General features: G+C 43.1%; 1 protein-coding gene across 5 annotated transcripts in view; it reads left to right on the forward strand.

Moving 5' to 3' along the window:
• Positions 1–1,129: 1,129 nt before the first annotated feature.
• The window catches only part of ANKRD28 (ankyrin repeat domain 28), a 179,095-nt gene continuing 167,622 nt past the window's right edge, over positions 1,130–12,602 (forward strand). For all 5 annotated transcript variants that reach the window (XM_066244376.1, XM_066244375.1, XM_066244379.1 and 2 more), the window contains exon 1: positions 1,130–1,516. Coding sequence is in view for 2 of the 5 variants with exons in the window: in XM_066244375.1 (XP_066100472.1) it covers positions 1,490–1,516 (27 nt within the window). In the remaining 3 variants the exon portion in view is untranslated. The remainder of the gene's footprint in view (positions 1,517–12,602) is intronic.

Raw genomic sequence — 12,602 nt, forward strand, 5'->3', positions numbered from 1 at the left:
GGCGGACAGACACAGGCGCACAACAGTCTTCTCCCACACAAACCTGGAATGGTAACAGTGTGCGGCTGCCTAAGAAAAGCCGTTTCAGCGCTGTGGGGTGGGGTGGCGTGGGGGTGTGTGCAGCAGGGTGAGAGTCATTCCTCTTCTACATCCAAAGATGCTATTCATTGGAAATCCAGCACATCATTTTTAAAAAATTGATTCCTCTCGAGTGGGATGCACAACCTTTCAGATGCGAAAAAAGAAATTAAGAAAAAAAAAGAAAATCAAGCCTAGCAGGAACCACAGCCTTGCTTCGGATTGGGACGGCGAGTAGAGAAAGGCTCTGGCATCCACAACCTGTTTGGCTGCAAAGATGCTGCTTTCCGCCTGAGTTCCAGCATCGGCCACCGCCCCCACGGTGGCTGTCCCCCTGTAGGGAGGCAACCTTCTGGCGTCACCTCTTACCTTTCTGCACCTCCTCCAACCTCCTCAATTCGAGGAGTGTGTGCCGGTGAAGGCACGCGATCTCCTTCGACGTGTAAGATCCGGCTAGCTCATGCTCCCCCTCCCCGCTCCCTCTGGCCCTGCCGCCGCCCCCGGGAAGGCAGCAGCTTCCCGGTGACCTCCTCTCAACCACTCCCTCGGCTCTTTCATCCTCCCCAACCCCCAGGGGCGCATTCTCACTCTCCCTCCACTTGCGAGGCCGGTTTGCCCCTCTCCCCTCGCGGCTTCCAGGAAGGCAGCAGCCTCCAGGTGCCCATCGCTCACGCCCCTTCCGGCCTCTCACCCGTTCCTTCAACCTTCCCCGGCTTTGGAGAGCGCCCGCACTCTGCCTCCACGTGCAAGACGGGAGCTCTCCCCCACTCCCCCGCCGCTTCCCGGTCACCCTCACCTCCAGCCCCGGGCTCCACCCACCGCGCCCAGGGGCACCTGGCCGGCCCTCCCCCGCTCCGCTCCCCGCCCCGCCCCCGCCCCGCGCGCGCCCCAGCTCCGCGCCCACCCCTCGCAGCTTCCTCCTCCCCGCCCCCTCCCTCTCCGGGAGGCGGTGGGTGGCCCACAGCCAGCGCGGTGGCGTGGCCAATGGGCGCTCGGCTTACTCTGGCCTCTCCCCCGCGCGGCCGCCAATCGCGGCGGGCGGTGGTGGTAATATTGTGGAGTGGAGTTTGGATGCCGCCGCTGCCGCGGGCTGGAACCGCGCGGCGCGGGGGCTGCCAGGGTATTTCGGGAAGGGGGCGTGAGGAGGCGGCGGCTGCGGCGGCGGCTGCGTGTGCAGGCAGCGGAGGGAGAGAGAAAGAAAGGAAGGAAGAGGGCGGGGAGTCCTCAGAGGAGGAGGCGGGACCGGCCTGGATCCTCACCTCTCGGTAGCGGCGGCGGGCGGCTCGGGAGGCGGTGCCGCCCCCTGCCCGCGGACCCCGGAGCGCAGCCGGCCGCCGACCCGCCGGCCCGGGCAGCGGCCGAAGCTACTGGGGTGGGAGCGGTGGGCCGGGCGGCGGCGCAGGCAACCGCCATGGCGTTCCTCAAACTCCGGGACCAGGTAGGTGAGGGGCGGCGGGGCAGGATCGCGCCGAGCGGGGAGGAAGGAAGGGGGGGCCGGCCGGCCGGGCCAGCGGTGTGGGCCGCCAGGGCGCCTTCTCGACGGGGTGGCTGCGAGGGAGGCTGGGTGCCGCCCCGGCGACGGGTGTGGGGCGGCCGGGCCGGGGGCCGTAGGTGACCCTCCTGTCACCGAAGCTCGGGCCGAGTGCTGCCCACGTGCCGCCGGGGGGCTCGCCGCCGCCGCCGCGAGAGGGGCGGGGCCCGCGCTCGCCTTCTGGGCGGCCGCGTTCTGCGCGCTGCCGGGTTTGCGCCCTCTCTCTCCTGCCAGGTGAGGCTCGGGCCTAACAGGTGGCTTCCCGCCGCCGGGCGGGAGCGTACTGGCGGCCGTGACCTAGGGTCACGACCTTGCTCGCTTGTTTGCTTCACCGCCTGGTAGTTCAAGCCTCACTCTCTCCGGGCTAAAGGCGGTTCATATTGCTTAGGGACGAGTTATTCAACGTGCAAGTTCCCAGACTTGTTTTCTTTTGACATCTTGTGCACCATCTTGGTTACTTTTCTTGACTTGGGATGAGCTGGTTAAAGAATACCTGGAATGCCGAAAGGAGTAGTGACTCTTAGACTGAAAAAAATACTTTGTGTTTGGCAACGAAATCGTAACTGTATCAGAATGATTTGGACACCTGAAAACATGGAATGATGGGTAACAGGCTTTCAAGCGATGCAGAGGTTTCCAAACATGTGTCTCTCTCCTTTAAGGAAAAGGGAAAATAACAAGTGAAATTTAACGAGTTGCGATTAGTGCTGAAATTTTATTTTTACCATTTGTTTTTCTGAACAGAAGATACTGAACAGATTTGAAGGGAATGTAACTTGCATGCATTGGGAAACTTCCAAAAGTTTCTACCCCTTTTGCAGAAACCATGGGGAGAACTAGAAATATATTTTTAATATTGTCTCTAGTAGTTTCATAAGTTCTCATTTCATAAATGCATCTCATTTTATATATAGGCTGTGATAAGTGAATTTTATTTTATAGTTAGGCTGATGACTGAATTTAATGTGTCATTTGGTATCTAGAAGATTTTAAAGGTATTAACATCATTAGGACATGATACTTTGAAAACTACAGTTCAGTCACGTTTATACATTGTATTTCAAATTATGAAACTGCATTGTCCAATATGATAGCCACTAGACACATGTAGCAATTAAGTTTAAATTAATTAAGATTAAATAAAATTAAAAACTTGGGTTCTTCAGTTCTGCTAGCAGCATTTCAAGTGTTTAGTAGACATGTAACAATTGACTGGTATTGGACAACACAGATACAAAATTTCTGATTTATGTAATCACAAACTTCTATGGGACAGCATTGTTAAAAATAACAGGTAACCCACAGTTCAATCAATTCCTGCTAATTTCTGTACAGTTAACTCACTTTATACTCTTGATGGTGTGAAACTCAAGATCGAGGTTCTCCAGTAATCTACCAATCTTAATTGCACTTTGTGCTTCCATAATTGTGGTTGATGTAGTGATTGATTTTGGTTTTGTTTCTAGTCTTACACTTTTGAAAAGGTTTGGATCGTTGCATGCATTAGGAATTTGGTGAACTTTTAGGAGAGCATCCCATTTTATTCACCATCAGGCTTAAACTGAAACAGGATTGTGTCTTCAGTTGGACATAAAATCGAGTTGCACCTTTGCATTTATGTATTTAGGAATTGCAGTTATGAAACAATTATGATATTGCTAGGTTTTATGTAATATCTAATAGTACTCAGTGGTGATGGTGATGTGTAAAATGTCACCTGTAAACTTGAGGATAGTTGGGCAAGTTAATGAAGTGGTGTGGCTTAGAGAGGGATGAACATTGAGGGTGACCTCTAACTTTAAGTAATTGGCTCATCTGGTCTCTCTTCTGAAAGACTTTGAGAAATGAGTTTGTTTTTGCCTAGTTTAAAGGGAATATTAGCTTTTAGAAGTCATGTGTTGATATTTTATTAGCTATTAGAAATGATGGTAAAAAATGGATTGCAAATACTATTTTAACATTTTGCGTCTACAGGAATAGCAGTTTAGCTAGATAGATTATTTTATTTGGAGGAAAGGAGATCTGAATAAATACACAGAATCATAAAGCTGGAAAGTACTTGACACAGCATTTAGCTCAATCCTTTATACTTGAGATAAGTAGTAGAATCTACTTTTCTAGGTTATATTCCTCTTTACCTTGTGTTCTGTTTTATTCTGGCTTTGCAAATACAATCTAATACATAGAGGCTATAAGTTTGTAGGAGTTGTTTTACATTTATGCACTTAAACATGGGGGGGTTAGACAGCTTAAACATAAACTTAGTAAATAAAATTTTTTATATCCAATCAATAATCTGAATAAGACAGTGTCCCTCATTTTGTGCCAACACCTAATGGGATAAGAAGTTACTACTGTAGCCCTGGCCAGATAGTTGGGTTGATTAGAGCATCGGCCAGAAGAGCAGAGGTGACTGGTTCAATCCCTAGTCAGGGCACATACAGGAACAGACTGATGTTCCTGTCTCTCTCTCTCCCACTTCCTATCTCTACAAAATCAATAAAATAAACATTTAAAAAGAAGTTATTACTATACTATTTTCTATTAGTAAATGAATTAATTTTTAATTGTAAATGAAAATAATGTTTACTGTGTATAGGAGAAACATTTTTCTCTTGTTTTTCTCATTGAAATGTTTACGAATCTGTAACACTTGTAGGGTTTTATTCAACAGGTGTTACTTTTTATCTTTGCAACTAATAAAAATATAATCAAGCATGATTACATTTAGAAAAATTTTAAATTATTTTTCAGACTTATTGAGATATTGGCATGTATGTTTGTAACATGTAAGTTTAAGGTGTACACATTAGTGGAGATACACTTAAAAATATATATCTATACTCCAGTATTGTTAATTATGGTCACAGTGCTTTACATTAATTAGATCTCCAGAACTTAGCTTATAGCTAGAAATTTGACTAAATTCATGGTTACATTTTATCAGCAGTGATTCATAATATAACCTAATAAGAGAGGTAGGTGGTCTTTGTTTAGATCAAGGATAACAGACTCAAAACTGGGAAGCAAATGGCAATAGACTTGAGGCTTCAGTATCTGGCAGACAGTAAGGAGTGATGGAGATCATGGCAAATAGGAGCAGGTATGTTAGTTGCTGCTCAGCTCTGGGACATTGTTGCTGTACAGGTGTGCCTTGTATATTTAGGACTCCAGATTTATTTTTTTTTAAGGAGCCAGAATTCAAGATTCTTATGAAAAATCTATTTAATAATGGGGCAAGTTGGTAGTTTTAATAGACAAAAATTTAAAGCTGTGTTTTTAAAAGGGGGTTAATAGAGAACCAGTTTGTAACCACTAGTGGATAGTTTAGATTAGCTTTAAAAAACAAACTACAAACTAAACACACAGTTCCTATTTAAAAAGTTTTCTTTGAATACAATAGCCCAGATGGTCATAAACTTTTCTAAAATTAAGAAAATTTGCATACCATAAAATTCACGCTGTTGAAGTGTACAATTCAGGAGTTTTTATTATATTCTCAAAGTTGTGCAACCATTACCACAATCTAATTCCAGAACATTTCTATCCAAAACACCATTTATAGTCACTCCTTATTTTCTCTTCATCTTGGCCCCTGGAAGCCACTAATATATATATTTTCTGTCTATGGCTATCTCTATTAATATACTCTATGAATTTGCCTATTCTGGATATTTCATACAAATGGAGTCATACACTATGTGGTCTTCAATGTATGAAGACTTATTTCACAGCATAATATTTTTGTGGTTTACCATGTTGTAGCATGAATCAGTTGGTCATAAACTTTTATAACATGTTTCTAAAGAACACTTTTATGTTGTGTTACTACTGCCTATAGTGTGCATATATGTGTAATCTGGAATGTTTGTTTGTGTTTTCTGAGTTTGTTTTATAACTGGAGTTAAACTTTGTTTGCGATAGTGCTAGAGGACGATAGCTTTACACTGGATTATTTTTATGTAGGAGCCATCTTTGTGCTCCCTTCTGGGTTAATAGTCAATAAGTAAGGATTCTTAATGTTGAAGAGTTTGTTTGGTTTTAACAGGATTGGCATATGTCAATTAGTAGATGCTAGATAGATGAGACTAACTTAACCACTACTTTGAATAGTTAGTAAGTTCTTACTTGATCAAGTGTTCACTGAGGGTAGAACATTGTTTTACTTACAGTAGGAAAAAAATATTATAATTGGGGATACAGATGTATGAAACACCTGAAAAACACTGATGGCAAGATATTCAAGTATTCTGTATTGAGTGTCCCGTTGCTTTGTGTTGGAGACTGTAGGGGACACAAGAGTACAGTGGTTAACCATCTCTGCCCTTAAGAATCTTATTGGCTGGAAAAGGGGAAAAGACATACATAAATGCAGTGACTGAGATACTTCACATTAAAAAGTTTTAGAGATTGAAGGAAAACATTTGGAGCATGTTATTTGGAACTATAACATAGTTCAAAAATGGGTGTTCTATGTTTCCTGATTTTTTTTTTGAGGCTTTGTAAAATATAGTGTAGAATGTACAAGCTCCTTGAGATACAGATAATATGTTTCAAAATTCACAAAGGATCAGATGATCTGATTGCTGGCAGAGGGAAACACTTCATGGCAAGGGAGGTATTTTAGTTGCACAGGAAGGATTTGTTGAAAGCAAACAGTTGTGTAAGAAAGCAATAAGAGGTGCCCTGGCTGGTTTGCTCAGTGGTATAGCGTTAGCCTGGCAAGTGGATGTCCCAGGGTTTGATTCTGGTCAGGGCACACAGGAGAAGTGCCCATCTGCTTCTCCACGCCTCCCACTCTTCTCTCTTTCTCTCTTCCTCTTTTGTCTCTGTCTTCTCCTGCAGCCATGGCTCAGTTGGAGCGAGTTGGCCCTAGGTGCTGAGGATGGCTCCAGGGCCTCTGCCTCAGGTGCTAAGAAGAGCTTAGTTGCTGAGCAATGGAGCAATGCCCCAGACGGGCAGAGCATCACCCCCTAGTGGGCTTGCTGGACAGATCCAGGTCAGGGCACATGCGAAAGTCTGTCTCTGCCTCCCATCCTCTCACTGAATTAAAAAAGTTAACAAGAGGGAACTATGAAGGTAAGCTAAAATACAGTGACTACATTATGAAGAACTTGGAATACAAGGCTAGAAATTTGGACTTGATTGGTAGGTGATGGGAAGTTATAACTGGGTTTTCTTAACCTAGGATCCTTGAAAGGTGTCAGGAGGAATGTGCATATATGTACTTTCTCAAGAAGGTTTTTAACTTTTATTAGATTTTTCAAGGGGCTCATGACACCCAAAAGTTAAGTAACTACTATAGGATTTAGAATAGATTATAAAGGACACACAGGGGCACCCAAGAGCAGTTAGGGGGCTACTGCTGTAATTCAGAACATATATAAAACATTTTAGTACAAACAGTACATTAAGTACTAAGCAGAAGTTTAAATGGGAATGAATACATCTTTAAAAGATCCTCATGGTCTGACCTGTGGTGGCGCAGTGGATAAAGTGTCGACCTGGAAATGCTGAGGTCGCCAGTTCGAAACCCTGGGCTTGCCTGGTCAAGGCACATATGGGAGTTGATGCTTCCAGCTCCTCCCCCCTCTCTCTCCTCTCTCTGTCTCTCTCTCCCTCTCTTTCTCCTCTCTAAAATGAATAAATAAAATTAAAAAAAATAATAAAAAAAAAATAAAATAAAAAAATTAAAAAAAAAAAGATCCTCATGGCTGTATTAATGGTCCACTTGTGTGCACAGTTCAGAGTGTCTTATATTCATGTGACTGTTGACAGTTCTTTTTGTTGCATAGTTCCACTAGGGTAAATTAATTAAACATGAAATTCAATTAAACATTGGTTATGGTAGTAAAAACAAATAATCTAGGTAGTTAGATTTGGGTCACATTAGGTATCCCAGGGTTTTATGTTATTTCATTTTTATTTTTCTAGTCTAATGTAAAATTTATATTCAGTGGATGCATTCTACTTGGGCTGGAGTGAGATGCTCCTGAAAAATGTTCTGTGCCTGAAGAAAAGAGTTCAGGGTTAAATCATTTTGTTCTGGATAATGCATCTCATGGATAGTTTACATCAAACCAACAATACTTCTAATTTAAAGTAAAATTAATGAAATCTCCAGTTACTTAAACCAGTAATGTTCTAAGGTGTTACAGTACAGTGTGTACAATGCTTAAAGTTGTCAAGTACTTTAAATTTAATTTCCATTTCTATCCACACCCCCAGTTCTTTTTTTTTTTTTTTTTTGTATTTTTCTGAAGCTGGAAACGGGGAGAGACAGTCAGACAGACTCCTGCATGCGCCCGACCGGGATCCACCCGGCACGCCCACCAGGGGGCGATGCTCTGCCCCTCCAGGGCGTCGCTCTGTTGCAACCAGAGCCACTCTAGAGCCTGGGGCAGAGGCCAAGGAGCCATCCCCAGCGCCCGGGCCATCTTTGCTCCAATGGAGCCTTGGCTGCGGGAGGGGAAGAGAGAGACAGAGGGGAAGGAGAGGGGGAGGGGTGGAGAAGCAGATGGGCGCTTCTCCTGTGTGCCCTGGCCGGGAATCGAACCCGGGACTTCTTCACGCCAGGCCAACGCTCTACCACCGAGCCAACCGGCTAGGGCACACCCCCAGTTCTTTTTTTTTTTTTTTAATAAATTTTTATTAATGGTAATGGGATGACATTAATAAATCAGGGTACATATATTCAAAGAAAACATGTCTAGGTTATTTTGTCATTAAATTATGTTGCATACCCCTCGCCCAAAGTCAGATTGTCCTCCGCCATCCTCTATCTAGTTCTCTGTGCCCCTCCCCCTCCCCCTAACTCTCTCCCTTCCTCCCTCCCATGTCCTCCCTCCCCCCACCCCTGGTAACCACCACACTCTTGTCCATGTCTCTTAGTCTCATTTTTATGTTCCACCAATGTATGGAATCATGTAGTTCTTGTTTTTTTCTGATTTACTTATTTCACTCCTTATAATGTTATCAAGATCCCACCATTTTGCTGTAAATGATCTGATGTCATCATTTCTTATGGCTGAGTAGTATTCCATAGTGTATATGTGCCACATCTTCTTTATCCAGTCTTCTATTGAAGGGCTTTTTGGTTGTTTCCATGTCTTGGCCACTGTGAACAGTGCTGCAATGAACATGGGGCTACATGTGACACCCCCAGTTCTTATACTACTTAAACTGTTAGGTGATACATCCACCTGCTTCATAGGCTACTGATTTTTTAAAAAGTTATCAGCATTCTCTGTTTGTGTACTGATTGGCATACAAAGAAAGTCTGGATAGAATTGCTGCCTCCACAACTTGAGTGAAAAGTTCACTTTTGTCTAGTAAATTTAAATTTAAATTCTTAATTAGTGATGGTTTACTTTTTAAATTTATGTATTATAAACCTAAAGGTGTATCTGTTCTACCCTTAAGGATATAAGGCCCCAGATAATATGCAGCAAAGGACAATTAAAATATTTAAAATGGTAAATCAGGAAGCAGTTGCTTTTGAAACAAATACTTGTTCCAGAAACCAAATGAGAGTCATTGCCATTAAGTACTACATTTAATTTTTATTTTCTGTTATCTCAGGTACCCAAAACCCCACAGAATTTTATATCTTGTAATAGGAAGTATAAATTAGTCTGTAGAAACAGCCTTTTTTCTCTTGCATCAGTTTTTGGATTAAAAAGTTTGATAGCTTTTTTTATTTTTAAACAGCTTTACTGAAATATATTTCACACACCTATGTAAATTGTACATTCAGTGATTTTCACTATATTCACAGAGCTGTGTAAGTATCACCACAGTCAATTTTGGAATATGTTATCACTTCAAAAAGAAACTTACCCCTAAACCTGTCACTTCCTTCGTAGCCCAAACTACTACTAATTTGCCTTCTGTCTCTATCTATTTGCCTCATTCACTTAGCATGCTTTGAGGGCTCATTATATTGTAGCAGGTATCAGTATTTTTATTGCTGATATAATATTCCACCTTTTATTTTTTCACTTGGAAGTTGGTGGACGCTTGGGTACACTTTGGGGCTAGGGTGAATAATGCTACTCTGAACATTTGTGTCAAAGATTTTGTGTGGAAATAAGTTTTCATTTCTACTAGATATATACATAAAAGTGGACTAACTGGGTCATCTGGTAATTAATTCTGTATTTAGCCTTTTAAGGAACTGCTAGTTCATTTTCCATGGTGGCTATACCATTTTGCATTCCTACCAGCATTGTATGAAGATTCCAAGTTCTCCACATTCTCTCTCTTTTTTTAAGTGAGAGGAGGGGAGACAGAGAGACAGACTCCCGCATGCGCCTTGACCAGGATCAACCCAGCAAGCCCACTAGGAGGTGATGCTTTGCCCTTCTGTTCCATTGCTCAGCAACCGAGCCATTTTTTTTTAGCACCTGCGGTGGATGCCACCTAGCCATCCTCAGTGCCTGTGACCAACTCACTCCAGGTAATTGAGCCATGGCTGCAGGAGGGGAAGAAAGAGAAAGGGAGGAGAGGAGGAGGGGTGGAGAAGCAGATGGTCACTTCTGTGTGCCCTGACTGGAATGGAACCCGGAACATCCACACGCTGGGCCAACCAGCCAGGGCCTTCATATTGTCAATAACACTTACTGTTATGTGTCTTTTTAAAACATTATAGTCATCCTAGTGTTTATGAAGAGATAATCTCCTTGTGGTTTTGATTTGCATTTTCCTGGTGGCTAGTGATGTGGAGCATCCTTTTTATCAGATCCTTTGTCCATTTTTAAAAATTGGGCTCCTTTTCTTTTTATTATTGAGTTGTAGTAGGAGTTTATATACTTGAGGTACAAGAACCTTATCAGATATATGATTTACAAAAATTTTCTTCCATTCTGTAGATTGTCTTTCTACTTTCTCAGTGGTATTTTTTGAAGTACAAAAGTTTTTTTTTTTTACTGATTGCTTTTTAAGAGAGACATGGAGATGGAGAGAGAGAAGCATTTATTTGTTGTTCCACTTAATTGTGCATTCATCCTTAGCTACCCATATGTTCCTTGACCGAGGATCAAACCCACAACCTTGTCATTTCCAGCCGATGCTATAACTGACTGTGCTAACCCGCTGGGGCCAAGTCACAAAAGCTTTTAATTATCATTGACCCTTAGGGTTTTAACTAGAGGGTTTAGGTGTGTAGGGCATTCAAGAAGAGGAGCTGGTTTGAGGTTAGATGAATTCAGTTCTAGCTATATTAAGGTCCTAGTGAGACATTTAAATGGAGAAGTGTTGTTATAGTAAGCAGTAACGTGAGGCTGGGCTCAGGGAAGTGTTTTTAGTTGTAATTGAAGTGAATGAGGTCACTCAAAGAATGGGAACAGCTCATGGCCAAGGGAAGTTTAATGGGGAACATGAAATGAGTGGAGGAAAGGGATACATACCAAAATTAGAAAGAGAGCCATGAGAGACTGTCACAGGCCAAAGAAGGAAGACTTTCCCAAGTTATACCTGTGTTGTCTTAGGCACAAAGGCTCAATTTTTTTCATCACCTTTTAGTTTTCTTTGTATCCAGCACATTGTTTTAAACTTGTCCATGGAAATGTGTTTTTTTCCCCACAAACTTTTTACTTCCTAGGCTAGTAATCCCTAATTTGGGCATACATCAAAATTAGTTGGCTAGTTTAAATACAAATTTTTGGGGTCCTCTTAGATCTGAATGAGGATCACCTGGGGTAATAAATGCCCCAGAATCTGTATTTCAGAACCCCTGGTAAAGACTGGCTTGCCCTTCAAGCTTGTTTCCTTTTTTGCTCAGATCCCAACTCCCTTAAGTATTTATTTACCAACCCCTTTAGCATTTGGGAATGGCCATATGATTGAGATTTGGCCATAGGAAATTAAGCAGAGACATCTTGTGTTCCTGTAGCCCTGACTAGTATAAACTTCCCTGAATAGTGCTGTCTTTTCTTCACCTGCTAGTTCAATTTTGTCTGTGTTGGGCAAATGAGTTTGTAAAATGTGTTTTTTGAGTTTGCTCACTTTTAGTGCTGCCCAGTTAAAAATGGCACTAGGCAGCGCCAGGTATGTGTTCTGTGAAATTGCAAATTACCTTCCTGCTTGGGAAGGGCATTGTCTTGCTAATGTGTGCTGGAGGAGAGGTTTTCAAGCCAGAAAAGTTTTTGTGTTTTTTTTTAATTTTTATTTTTTTACAGAGACAGAGAGTCAGAGAGAGGGATAGACAGGGACAGACAGACAGGAACGGAGAGATGAGAAGCATAATCATTAGTTTTTCGTTGTGCATTGTGACACCTTAGTTGTTCATTGATTGCTTTCTCATATGTGCCTTGACCGTGGACCCTGAGTTCAAGCTTGTGAGCTTTGCTCAAACCAGATGAACCCTTGCTCAAGCTGGCGACCTCGGGGTCTCGAACCTGGGTCCTCTGCATCCCAGTCCGACGCTCTATCCACTGCGCCACCGCCTGGTCAGGCCAGAAAAGTTTTAAAAAGAAAGGAGAGGAAGGAGGAGAAGGAGAAGCCAAGATGACAGGGAAAGAATGAGAAGGCAAGAGTGCTGAAGGAGAATCTGGGGAACCAGAGGTGAGGGGCTTTGGGACTGGTGAGGCCTTTGATTCTAGGAGAAACTGCAGGAGATTCTCCTGGTTGTGGAACCGGATAATCATTATGTGTCAGTAGCTTTGTGAGCTCTGAGTGAAAAGGAAGTGTTTTCCCTGTGTTTTGGAAGTGTTTTCCCTGTGTTTTTGCTCACCAGCCGGTGCAAGACTTGAATAAAGGCATGGCCCACCATTTTTTAGCTCCACTGTTTCTTTACCGTCTCCCTGAATGCAATGGGAACCTGCATGTGAATGGCCATTCTGGTGGCTGCTGGCCCTCCAGTCTGCTAGAACAACTTTGGAAATGGAGGGTCCAAGAGAGCTGAACTTCTTTCAGCCTGGGTCATCTCTAGCCTCCTCATGTCCCCAGATGATCATTATCATGGGTGTTTTGATTTCATGTAAGCATGAAATAA

This window comes from Saccopteryx bilineata, chromosome 10, assembly GCF_036850765.1.
Source record: "Saccopteryx bilineata isolate mSacBil1 chromosome 10, mSacBil1_pri_phased_curated, whole genome shotgun sequence".
Taxonomy (NCBI): domain Eukaryota; kingdom Metazoa; phylum Chordata; class Mammalia; order Chiroptera; family Emballonuridae; genus Saccopteryx; species Saccopteryx bilineata.